The sequence below is a fragment of the Ailuropoda melanoleuca genome, chromosome X, assembly GCF_002007445.2.
Source record: "Ailuropoda melanoleuca isolate Jingjing chromosome X, ASM200744v2, whole genome shotgun sequence".
NCBI lineage: Eukaryota > Metazoa > Chordata > Mammalia > Carnivora > Ursidae > Ailuropoda > Ailuropoda melanoleuca.
In genome coordinates this window covers 17861664-17875220 of record NC_048238.1, presented here as the reverse complement: position 1 = coordinate 17875220, position 13557 = coordinate 17861664, and the positions used below count along the sequence as shown (strand labels likewise).

Here is a 13557-nt window from a genome sequence, read left to right as displayed (position 1 = left end):
GAGAATTACCCAAAATCTTGTGTCAGATACAAGTTATTCCAACTAGGCTAAGACCACCTTTGGCTAAATCCTTTCATTGTTGTTGTCCCTTTCATGGTCATGACCAAGCTCAGACTTTTACTCCCCCAAACTTTGATCTGAGCTCTTATCAGTTTGATCTGGCTCTTTATATATCAAGTTCAAGTGAGATTACACCCCCATCTGCTATCTTAAAGAAAAAAAATACAGATTCTCAATTCTTTTAGTATGTATGTATAAATGTAAAACTTAATAAAAACCTGGTGTTACTAACAGTGACTGAAATTTGTGTTATAAAAGAGAGTATTATAACTTTTTCAGTATTTTTCAATATTCGAGTACTTTTTTTCTTCCAATCTTGGGGTAAACACAATAGTTTCAAATCTCTTTTTCAATTGACGTCTGCTAGATCAACCTTGATATCTTTAACATAAAAATTCTAAATTTTGAACTATTTAAAATATTTTTGGGGTAGATATGATCTTACTATGATGATGTCATGAGGGATTTTTAATTTCTCCTAAAAAATCACACCAAGTTATTCTTATAATGTATACTATGGAATTATTCATTCACTTCTCACAAGGTTAACACAGTAACAACTCTGATTGAAACTTAGCTACAGTTCAATAAAAAAGGGCCTCAGCTTTTTTTTTATTGCTTACACTTTGAAACATAGAATATAATATAGCATACAGCAGACAAATCTAAAAGTGAACTTAAAGAGAAACGAAGACTATATTTTGATACTATTTGGTTGGCAAACAAAAAGTATTTGATATATGTTAAATGAAAATACTGGTAAAGTTTTTTTTTATATCTAAAATAAGATACATTTAGTGAAAGAGAAGACTTTTTAGGTAATTGTGTGATTGGCACAAATAATATCAAAAGTGCAGAAAATAACCAAATCTTCCTATATAATATAGGCATTTATATTAAACAGCAAAATGTTACTTTAACATTTTACAAATTAAATAAGAGGTTAATTTGAAAAAATATTACTAATAGTGTATTACTGAGTACTGAATGTATGCCAGGCATTGTTCTATGTGGGCTTTACACGAACTGATTCATTTCATCCATACGATAGCCCAGTGAGCTAGGTACTATTATTACTCCCCCTTTTTGCAGATGAGGAAACTGATGCATAGTAACTCAGGTGGGTTAAGTCTATTCTCTTAACCATAACAAACACAACTCCTCTAGATATTTTATGCTATAATAATAAGAATAATTATGTTGTTAAATTATATTCAAAAACTAATCTTCAAATGCAAATTGATGAATATCTTAACATAACAGTATTCCTGTAAGACTATTTAGCCAGCACACTATATTAAACCATGTCCATTTTTTGAGAAAACAAGTTAACAATAGAAATTATTATAAAAAAAATCTTAATAAGGTGAACCGATAGGTGGTTATGGCAAAAGAATGAAAATAATTGCGGAGTCAAAGAAATATCAACAAATAAGGTATACTCTTGCATATCTGTTGTGATAGGTGGTAGGTTATGATATAACTACTCTGGATAAAGATCTGTTTACTGCAAATGAAACAGGAAATCATAAGAACACTTTAAATATACTATATACACTCTCTTCCCCCCACCCTTAAATGGGCCAAATGAAATGAATACTTGCAGATTTCCCAAACTAGTCTTCCAGTTCACGTATTCTTTAAGAAAAACAAATTCATGTGCTCTTAATTTACTTAAATTATTAAAGAACTTCTTTCCCCCAAGGAAACAGAAAAAAATTTAAAACTTTGAGCAAAAATGAGACATTTAAAAATCTATTTCAAATTCCATGTATAATCCTTCTACTTAAGCTATTGCTAGAATTAGTTTGGTATTTTGGATTAGATACACAGAATTTTACCTGTGTTGTGTTTCAGATATGTTGCCACATTCGAATAATTGAGACAACTATCTTACCAGAACCCCCAAGTGCAATCATTTTAAGAAGCCAGATTAAAAAATAGCTAGTGGAACTCTCCTGAAATAGCATTAAGGTAGTTATATGATTTTAAAATAAAAGTCCCCGAACAGTGATTCTTTGGGTTAAAGACAGAAAGTGGATGAGAAAACAAAATGTGCTTTGTCTTACCTCCTCATTAATATACCAATATAGGGATGCATCCTTTAGGACAAACCAATATTTCTTCCATTTCTGTGAAAAATAACTCTTTGCATCTTTCTTTTTCCAAAGCCAACCCTCACAGTCACCCCGGCCAAGATCTTTGCAAGAAATTCTTCTTTTGCTCTTGCCAGCTATAGGACCTAAAGGCAATAGTAGATAAAAATGTTCTTTAAATTTTATACAAGTGTGAAGGTAGAAGATTAATCTGTAGTTCATAAAGATAAGATCTGGGTACTTAACAACCTTAAAAATTCTTATTTTTACATTGTATCAGAATAGAAAACTATGGAAATCTTTAATTCTTTTCCCCCCACCTAAGTGACATGCAATGGAATCAGAGGTGTGTAATCTCAGTCTCTAAACCAGTCGAGACCATTTATCGTAAAAGTTACCCATTCATCATAATTGACCTGAAAGAGAAGCTGGCCTTGGCAGCTCTTGCCAGGGGGCTGTGATCTTATAAACCACAATGGGCAAGAGAGGATGCATGAAGTATGCTGGTGATTATCACAGTGTAAACTAAGTAGCTACATATTTCGTTTCATTTCCTTTTCTTACCTTTGTTTTTCTTCTTTGATTTGTGCTGCAGTGAGGACTGCTGAAATGTCTGAAATCAAAGGAAGAGAAGAATGTTATTTGATACTCAGAGTGCCATCTACAGTGCTGGCATGCTGCACAGAACTCTCAAGAGCTGAACAATGACTCTGAACCCAGGTCAGAGAAAGCACTTTGTTTTTCCAAAGACTCAAAACAAATTCATATATATCATCTCACTTGGCTTTCTAATCTCCCATGAAGTGGGAAAGGATATTATCATTGTCTTTCTTTCGTAGGCAGAGAAAGCAGGGCACAAAGCAGTGGTGAAACTCAGGGCTTATATATATACCATATATATACAGTACTACTTTTTACCTTTTTGAAATGGGTTTATTGTGCTTTCCCAGGCAATATCTCATTTCATTCTCACAAGAGCTTATGAAGTAGTCAGGAAAATACGACTCTCACTTGTTACTTTGAAGTTCATTCCCTTCCGTAAGCTACCAGCACTTGAATGAATATTTTCTTGTCACACCTACTTCTGTTACTAGGACTGGCAAGTAATCTTTGTGTAAGTGATGTTAGTACCTTGGCTCCTCAGTCCCTCATCTCCAATGATCTTTACTTCTCCTCTCCTGGGCTACCCATCCCCATGACCAGGTTTGTTATCTTAAGCACGTGCAACTACTGCTTCTATTACTGACATTTTATGTGGCCCAATAGCTCCAACCCAGCCATTTTTAGAAAATCTTCATTGAGACATCCAATTCGTCGACCTTACCACACTTTCATGCCTTTTTTCTCACTCAGTTTTCATGAGATATCATTATAATCATTATGTTGAGCCATGCTCTCTCCATCATACTTGCCTAGCTAAACAACCATCTCAGCTAAACCCATCTGTCTGCACTATGCTAAGTACCAGAAAAGCTTAACGTCTTAAGAGAAAAACCCACAACTGTATTGACTGGTCTAGCTTTCAATGACTACAAATCACTGGGTCTAGTCAGGCAGTCTACTAAACTACATCGTTGTTTACTGGTATAATGAGGTTAATAATGTTCACAGGATTAGCTAGCTAACAGGGTACAGAGATAGCATGTGTAATTTCAATTCACAGATACTCCTTCAAAATGAATTTTAGGTAACAAAATCTTCTTTCTCTTTACAAAGGTATGCCTGTACGGGGTAAATGGATTTTGCTTACATAAAATTCGCTGGTCTTGGTTTTATACAATACATTTGTATTCTGTGATGTACTTTATTCTTTGGTATCTTTCTTCATAAAATAACATTCTACTTATATAGCAATTTTCTTGTTTTGTATATGGTTTACTTAATTCTCATGAATATGGTATTACGGATGGATACCAGTCCTGAAGATAAGGGTCAGATAATTTGCTGATATATGGTGTAACCCAGAAATAATTACCCTCACAGCAGTGGAAACATGTCTGTATGTGGTGTGTGTGTGTGTGTGTGTGTGCGTGTTTATAAAACTTTGCGGGATACGTGGCTTCAGAAATTCATAATCAATTTTGGAGAGAAAACAAAAGTTAAAACCTGTTATGCTGTGTTGATTTTCTTGAGTGCACTTTATTTCAAAATAAGTGCTCAAGTAATAACTCAGGCTAGTGTGCTCAAATATAGGTAATTTACATATAGTTATTTTCCCTAAATTGTTTGTCTGTAAAATTACTGATTGTTTTTTTTTTCTTTTGTGTTTCCACAAGTACTCATTATAATCTTACAGTTCATTATTCTTAAAAATGAAAAAGATGGGGGTGGTTTGTTTTTAGGGAGCTACATGTATAACAGACAACTTGAAAGAATTGAGTTATATAAGGTACCTCCTATGACTTTTGCATGCTATTCCTTAGATACTGGAGGTCTACTTTAAAATCTACACAAAAACATATTTCATGCTCTCCAGGCCTTCTTTTTAATAAGAGTATCTTTTCTTTCCCCATAGATGTGTTTTCATATTGACTATGATTGCAGAATATAATCAGTGTACATACTGTTGAAACTCAAGAACTCCTAGGCACACAATATAGATTTATCAAACATTCAAAGAAGCAAAGCCATAGATGTCTTTTGTAAATATTACAAATATTACAATGAAATTATCTTAAGAGAGGTTTTATTATTTTTCTGTGTGACATGACATTCTCTAAAATAAAAGAAAATGAATTGAACTACAGTTGAGCCTTGAACAAGGTGAGGGGTTAGGGGCACCAACCCTATAACTTTTGACTCCCCCAAAGCTTAACTACTAATAGCCTACTGTTGACTGGAAGTCTTATCGATAATGTGAACAGCTGATTAACATATATTTTGTATGTTATATGTATTATGTACTATATACTTACAATAATACATTTTTCTTATTATTTTTCAGTTTTTGTAGGTGATGTGGTTTGTCTGCGAGGTTTTTTTCAAATTGCCACAAATTTCTCAAAATTTTTCCAATATATTTATTGAAAAAAGAATCCACATATAAGTGGACCCATGCAGTTCACATATAACTGAATAAAACCCGTGTTGTTCAAGGGTCAACTGTATATGCTTTTGAAAGTAATAGGAAAAGCAATGAAAACTACAGTGAAGGAACTAGGTCTCTAGAAGAGAGTTAATACAGCAGGCTTCAGGCTACTACCTCAGAGGGGCCTGCTTGCAAGGTTGGCTCTCAGCTACCATCTGGGAACTTGGCTGGTAAACAGTTCCCTATACTGACATGAGCTTCACTAAGCAGCAAGAATGTTTTGCCCACCCAGGGACTAAACAACTGTTTTTCTTTGGGGAATCTAGAATTTTTGTACTTCCTAGACAGAGGATGTCTCTATGACCAATCCAATAAAAGCGTTTGGTGCTGAGTCTTTACTGGGCTTCCCTGGGCAGAGACACTATACACATGACTGCATTTTTGCTGCTTGGGTGAGAATGTATTCTACATGATCTGTCACAGGGAGAAAGCATAGGAGGCCTGCACATAGATTTCTCCAGATCCCATAGGTGTCTTTTTTCCTTACTGCTCTGACTATACCTCCTTGCTGTGCCACTGTAGTAAATTTTAGCTGTGGGTAGAACTACATGCTGAGTCTTGTGAGTCCTTCCAGTGAATCACAGAACATTGGGTAATCTTGGGGACCCCTGAAAAAGCCTCATATTCAAAAGAGTTCTTACAAACTTATATTAAAAATTGTTCATTGTTTTTATGCATAAATAAGCTCTTGACAATGAAGATTTCCTCCTGTCATCAGTAATGGGGGATTAAGCACTCCTGAGTTGTAGTCTTTTCTAGTCTTTTCTAGTAGAACTGATGGAATTCTTCATTCCGAATGACAAATATTTAATTGGTATCACTTTTTTTTTCAGTTTCTAATGATGTCATGAAAAATTTCACATAATCAAGACATTAAGAACAGACCCATGACTATAATGGCTAACACAGCAGATCATATAAGGTGTTATGACTGAAAAAGAGAGCCTGGAATGTTTGCTTTCATAATGATGAATTCTTTTCTCATAACAGTGAAAATTTACCATATATTTTACATTTGTATTTTTCTTATTAGCTTCAGATCGTCCTTCTTCCAGGTTCATGCTCAAGTATATCCTTTAGAAGTTCTTTCATAACAGTCTGTGAGTAGCAAACTCTTCTAGATTTTTATGTTTAAAAATATAAAAATCCTTCACTCTTGAATACTAGCCTAGCTGCACATAGAAGACTGAGTTGAAAATCATTTTCCCTCAGCAATTTGAATATATTCCTTTATTTTCTTTTGGCCTTTATTGCTACTCTGAAGACATCTGTGGCTATACTGTCATTTGTCACAAGTTGTCTTTAGTATCTCAGTAGATCTTAAAATATTTTTCTCTTTATCCCTGATATTCTGCAATTTTACCATGAAGTGTCTAGGTTATAATTTCTTTTAAATAATCCTATTTCACTTTCATTGTATTGTCCTTGAAGGTATTATTTCTTTAATTCTGAACAATCTCAGGCATTATGTCTTCAAATGGTCTCCTTTAGCAGTCTCTTTTTTCCCTCTAGACATATGTTGACACCTCTCAATTTATCAACTTATCCTCTCATATTTCTGCAATGCTTTTTAGGTAAATTCATTCTGATGTCTTCTAATTTCCTAATTCTCTCTCTTATTGCATCCAGTCTTAAGTTTATCCTATTTATAGAATGTTTATTTCACTGACTATATTTTACATATCCAGGATGTCTAGTTGGTATTGGCTCTTTCGAATATCCATTGCTTTTAATCATCCTATTATTATTTCAAAATTTAAGTGCTTTTGTGGATTTTCCATAATTTGTATTTAGTAAGGGAAGAATCACCCAAGTACAAGTCATAGTTCTGGTCAGTGGCTGTTTTTTATTCAACCTCCTTACTCACGGGTGAGGAAGCTCTGCTTGCTTTCCCAGTTGGCTTCACTCAGTGAAGTCAATTCTCAGTTTCCTGACATGGCTGCAGTCCATTTGTTCCCTGATACCATTACAGTGGACTCCCAGGCATCTTTACTTCTTTCTGGACTCAGAGCCTACCAGGTATGTGGCTTTAGTTCCCATTCATCACTGAGCAATTTTCGTCTTTTTTCTGGTCCTTGGAGAACAGATCTTACTTTTGACCATGATCATAACCTTTTATGTGTTTGGAGGAGGGTGATTGTGTGAGTGAGTGAGTGAGTGTGTGTGTGTGTGTGTGTGTATTTAAAGCATAAGCTCAAAATGTTTATTGACCACCAAAAATAGATTCCTTTTGTAAGCATTTGTGAAGATTAACTGCCTTGAAAATGTATTTTTACTTTATTTCCTAAATTATCATTTAATAAAATCTTTCTTTTTAAAATATTTATTTATTTACTGAGAAAGAGAGAGAGAGCATGAGCAGGAGGAGGGGCAAAGGGAGAGAAATCCTCAAGCAGACTCCCTGCTGAGTGAGGAGCATGACATGGGGCTCGATCCCAGGACCCTGCAATCATGACCTGAGCCGAAACCAAGAATCAAATGCTTAATCATCTGAGCCACCTAGGTGCCCCTCAATAAAATCTTTTAAATTCCCTCACTAATACTTTCTGCTTATTGTAGCGAGTGTCTGGGTGAAAGTTCTTAGAACTTTCTCCCTAAGAATGTCTACAAATTCTGATCTTTAGTAACATATGACTTCATATTGTTAGCTAGGACTTCTTGACTGAGCTGCAGATTTCCTAACTCAATAGATTTAATGTGTACAAAACTGAGCTTCTGATACCCACCACCTGTCAACCAATCTGCTCCTCTCCTGGTCTTCTACACCTTAGTAAATAGCAGTTCCATTCCCCCCACCCCCACAAGGATTCCCATCCAGAATCTTGAGGTCAACCTTAACTCTTTTTTTATATCCCACAGCCAATCCACCAGCAAGCTATAAATATTGGTTACAGTATGACTTTTTCTTACTACCTCTACTAGTAGCACCCTGGTCTGAGCTACCATCATTCTTTACCTGGATTACTGAAATATTTCCTCACTGTCTTCCCTGCCTCTGCTCTTACCTTCTCTATTTTCAACACAAGAGCCAGAGTGATCTTGTTAAAATATGATTTGAATCATTCCTCTACACAAAACTTTCAACTGGCTTCTCATCTCACTTTGAATTTGAATGCTGAAATCCTTGTAATGGCCTTGAAGGCCCTGTATGGCCTGGCCCCTTTGCCTCCTGCCCCTACCCTTGCTAACTTTGCTCCAGCCACACTTGCCGTAGCTAGAGCATGCCAAGTAGAGGCCCATTTAGGGCCTTTACTCTTGATGTTCCCTTTGTCCGAGATGTTCTTTGCCCAGATGTTGTTGTGGCTTACTCCTTTAACTTCTTCAAATCATTACTCAAATGCTTCTTTTTTTAGTAAATTCTTCCCAGGCTTCCTTATCTAAATGGTTATTCTCATTGCCCTTGATACTTCCTATTTCCTTTCCCTGCTTTATTTCTCTCCTTAGCACTCAGCATTACTGAGAGTACTTATATTTTTCGTTTATTACCCAGTTTTCCCTCCAAATATAAATGGCATGAAAGAGGAGTTCTATTTTATGCACTATTTCATCTCTGCCTAGAACAGGGCCTAGTACAGAGGAAGTGCTCAATAAATACGGGTTGAGTGAATGGAAGTTGAGCAAACCATCAGCAAAGAGCATAGGATGTAGTCTTAATCAGGTGATTGTTTTAACTGAAGAAGTTCTTCAGCGGGGGAAATAAAAAAAACAGGTATCTCTTCTCCAGTAATCCACGTATAGGTCTGTTCTTTAGTAGGTTGTTTCTTTTCTTAGATAATAAATATTTCTTTGTATCCACTCTCCTTTAGCATTACTTGCACTGAGACAGTCTTAGTGCACTTAATAGTTTAAATTTGAATTCAAGATGTGGCTGGCAAAAGGACATTAAATTTGTGTAAAAAGATATATATGCAAATAATTACATGATGAATTATGAATGGGTGTGTTGAAATCATAATTCTACCCATAAAAATAGAATGTGCTAAAATAAAAGGCCATTATGAAAGTATTGTTGATCCTCTACTTAACATGGCGATGCATGCAATAGTATTCTGTTTGGCTATAAAAGATCCCTTTTTCAGACATTTGCCTGAAAAGACCATTTATCTTTCATTTTGTCCACAGATGTTCTGTTCAAACTCCATTCCCCCCTATTTTGGATGAGGAAGTGTGGGGGAGGGTAATTTGGGTCATTCTTATCCTGAAACTTTCAGAAGCACTTATTTTAATTGTGGAAGAAAATGACAGTGTCTGTGTTACATTTTGAAAGCTCAGCTACTATTAAATTCTTCTCAAGCTGCAAATTGCCACACTTATGGAAAAATTTGCAATCAAAATACTCTCTTGTTGCAATATAGCAACTTCCTCTTACTGTAATTTTCTGCAAAGTTCCAACATTTCTGCACTGACTAGTCAAACCAATAGCTTATTTCTTATACATAAGAAAAGAAGGTGCTTAGCAATTTGAAACACTTGGGATAAATGATAGCTACTTTCACATATTTAATTTTTAAATAAATAAATGTCTTTGAGATTTAAATATTTCACAAAGAAAAGTATTTTGCCTTACTTTCTCATTATTGCCTGCTGGCAGAAAAAAGGTCTAAATATGAGAAGGTGGGGTAAGATGCTAATGGGACTAAATATTAAATCAAGAACTCTTCCACTTACAAGAAATAAGAGCACAGAACTGAACAAGCGTGCTGTTTGTGGTAGCCTTGCCCATTCTGCTGCGTGAGAGAGCAACTGCGAAGTGGGTGCGACAGGGATGAGACACTGCATGCACACGGGGTGTCTGAGTACAGTGGCGTGACGTTGCTCTGGATTCCGTCAGTAAGTTTACTCTGACTTTATATTGACTGAAAATGCTTCCACAGGCACTCAAAAATAAGCGTGCTTTTCAAAATAAGTATGCTAATAAATTAGCAAAAATAAAAAGGCAGTAATTGGGGGGTGGAATTCAGAGGTCAAACTCATTAGGTTGGGCAGAATCAATGTTTCATCAAAAGAATGTCATATGTATCAGATTCTAAAGGAAGGAAGTGATTGAATCTTATGCAGGATCCCATAAGGTGATTCCTCTTTTCCTATGGGGTGGTAAGGTAGGAAGAAGAGTGATTAGTGGTGAGTGGTTGAAAAGGGTAACAAGAATCACCACCCTTGGGGGATGCCTGGGTGGGTGGCTTGGTTGGAGAAGCATCTGCCTTCGGCTCAGGTCATGATCCTGGGATCCTGGGATGGAGCCCTGTGTCATGCACCCTGTTCAGCAGGAAGTCTATTTGTCCCTCTGCCTCTCCCCTGCTCACGCTCTCTTTCTCTCTCTCTAACAAATGAATAAAATCTTAAAAAAAAAAAAAAGAACCACCACGCTTGTGAAATAGGGACTGTCATTCTTGGGTCACAATAATTATCATTTACTGAGGGCTTCTGTGTCAGGCATAACTTTACATCAGTTATTGATCTTAAACCTTACAATAAACCTCTAAAGTAGTTATCATTAACCCCATTTTAAAGAAGAGAAAATTGAGGCACAGAATGTGTAAACAGCTTGCTCAGGACCACGCAGATAGTGGCAGAGTTAAAATTCAATCCCAGGTCTGTCAATCCCAAAACCTGTCCTAATCACTCTGTGCAATACTGCCTCCCAAATAAGTATTCTGTAGTCATAATAACAATGTAAGAGTAAAGAAAAACTGCTTGTGACACGAAGACTTCCACTTGTGAAAACCTCTCAGGCTATGGACTATGAGAAACAAACTGAGGGCCTCAGAGGGGAGGGAGGTGGGGGAATGGGATAGGCTGGTGATGGGTAGTAAGGAGGGGCACGTATTGCATGGTGCACTGGGTGTTATACGCCTAATGAATCATCGAACTTTACATCGGAAACCGGGGATGTACTGTATGGTGACTAACATAATAAAAAATCATTAAAAAAAAAAGGAAAACCTCTCATGACATGTGATATAAGTACATTGCTATGTGGAAAGAAAGGATTCTATAAAACAGAAAGATACTAAGGATAACACTTTATTATTAATGAAGATAATTCAAATTGGAAACATTTTATCAATTTTTAATTTTCATGCTTTTGCCAATTTTATTTTAATTAGCAAGTTATATTGCTCTGTGGATTAAAATAAAGATTTGCAGGGTTTTTATTTTTTGGGGGGGTGACCATTAATCATATGCTTCATGAGAGGAGCTCTCATGTTAACATTTTAATTTTGCAAATTAGATAGAAACTAAGGTACAGAAAGGTAATAAGGCTCAGCCACGTTAGACAAGGATGAGACTGCAATCACATTTTATTCAAACCTATTAACAGTGTTAACTGAACTCAGTGCAATTAAAAAACCCTATGTCAATACCGGTGAGGGAATCAGTGATCCAAATAAGGCGAGCCTGCCTCTCCACTAATTCTTTACACAGGAGAATTCTCTTGGAGCCGATTCATTGTGTTATGCAATTTTTCACCTGATATACTGCTGATTATTATGCAGTGTCTTAAAATTACTTGGTTCACTTTCTCAAGCTGTAGTTTCTAACTACTGTATTAGTTTCTGTGAGGGCAGAAGCCATCTGCTTTAGCTCACCAGGCTATACTCAGCTCTTACCAAAGGACCTGATATAGAATTATCTGTTGCAAGCATGAGTCAAACAGTTCCTGACCACCTGTGTGTGCAGGACGCTGAGGCTTTGCATTACGGCATCTTGTACGCAATCTGTCAGCACCTCCTGTCCCCTCTCCCTACAAATCATAGCCAGAGTCCAACCCCTCCTGACCATTTCTACTTTAGAGCCCAAGGCTAAGCCACTATTATCTCTTACTGGAATCGACCAGATCCTACATTATTATCTCTCTGCTTCCACACTTAGCTCAGCCCCTTCAGTTTATTCTCAACACACCAGCTGGAGTGACATACTTCTAAAGCCCATGCTTCAGCAAGAATGGAATGCTTGGTACCATTGCAGCAACATTGAGGTAGGAATCAGGAGACCTGACTTCTAGTTCTTCATATTCTAGTCCATATTCCAGCCCTATGATTGTGGTCAAGTCACTGAACTACTCTTGACCTCTTTTCTTCATCTGCAACATCAGGGATTTAGACCAAATGCTCTGAGAATATCTCACGGATCACTAATTGTACATGATTCTGACTTAAAAATGAAGGGAAAAATGGCTAGTCACCAATGTACATCCAATTATTGATGTTTTAGGAATTATGTATACCCACCATCAGTGTCAGTCTTAACGCTTAATGCTAGATTATTCATTGAAAGGTGCTTAAGTTTATGCGTAAACTGCACCATGTATGGAAATAACTTATCGCCAGCCACATTAGATACAGCTATTTTTGGGTGCTTGACTAATGTGTACAATTAACATAGATTTTGTACGAGACAGAGGCAGAAAGTCTAAACAGGTGAAAAGCAGAACTAGGGCAGTTCCTGCTCCTGACACTTCTATTTGACAAACTGTTGACTTCTGGGTGTCAGAGAAATCGGGGAAGGCTTGCCCATCTTTTGTGACAAACGTTTATGACCAGGAAAAAGAGGGAACCAGATTTTCCTTTTGAAGACTACTCAGTGACAAGGAAATAAATTATATGTAAAAGAAAATAGAGAAATAATATAAAAATAATCACTTCCATGAGAAATGCACAAAACCTGAGAACCTCAAAAAGAGGCCACTGTATATGGCGTGATAATGCTGTCAGCAATGATATGACTGGATCATAATTATTGAAAAATTTTCCTGGCTATTGACTTACTGGCTTTACTTAGAAGAATATGAAACTAACAGCTTTTTCCGGATACATTTATTTTTAGGTATGTTGCTGTGATATATTGTACAGATTTTCTCATCATGAAATTCTTGCCACGTCAGTGTAATTCATTCCAAGAATGCTAGCTTTTATCTAAATACCTTCATGGCTAAGAGTATGTTTATATCAAGCTTTTATTCTGAGATTTTTGCTTTTAGAGAGTAGACAAACTCTCTAAGACAACCACTTCAAATGTTTCTACATCTGTTAGTTTTGCTGCAGTTTTCTTGATCTGGAGATTTTTTTCTTACCAGAAAATCTTTCAAAGGGAATACTGGATAAAAATAAGAGTTAAATTTAGACAGTTTTTAAAGTCATTTTATATGCAATTCATTTTATAATAAAATAATTGAGAAAGATAAATCATACTCTTCTTTCTCTTCCTTTCTGAACTATCTAGTAGGACACGATTTTGAGACTAAGAAAGCAAAACCGTTTTTATCTAACAGAAGGGAAAAAAGGACTTGATGGGAAGTTTTTTTTTTTAAAT

At 36.0% G+C, this 13557-nt stretch overlaps 1 protein-coding gene across 5 annotated transcripts in view; it reads right to left on the bottom strand.

The window, feature by feature from the left end:
- The window catches only part of CNKSR2 (connector enhancer of kinase suppressor of Ras 2), a 268660-nt gene that overhangs the window by 56115 nt on the left and 198988 nt on the right, over nucleotides 1-13557 (bottom strand). For all 5 annotated transcript variants that reach the window (XM_002913934.4, XM_002913935.4, XM_019809712.2 and 2 more), the window contains 2 exons: nucleotides 2721-2769; nucleotides 2130-2302 (listed from right to left, as the gene is read on the bottom strand). In XM_002913934.4, coding sequence (XP_002913980.2) covers nucleotides 2130-2302; nucleotides 2721-2769 — 222 coding nt within the window. The remainder of the gene's footprint in view (nucleotides 1-2129; nucleotides 2303-2720; nucleotides 2770-13557) is intronic.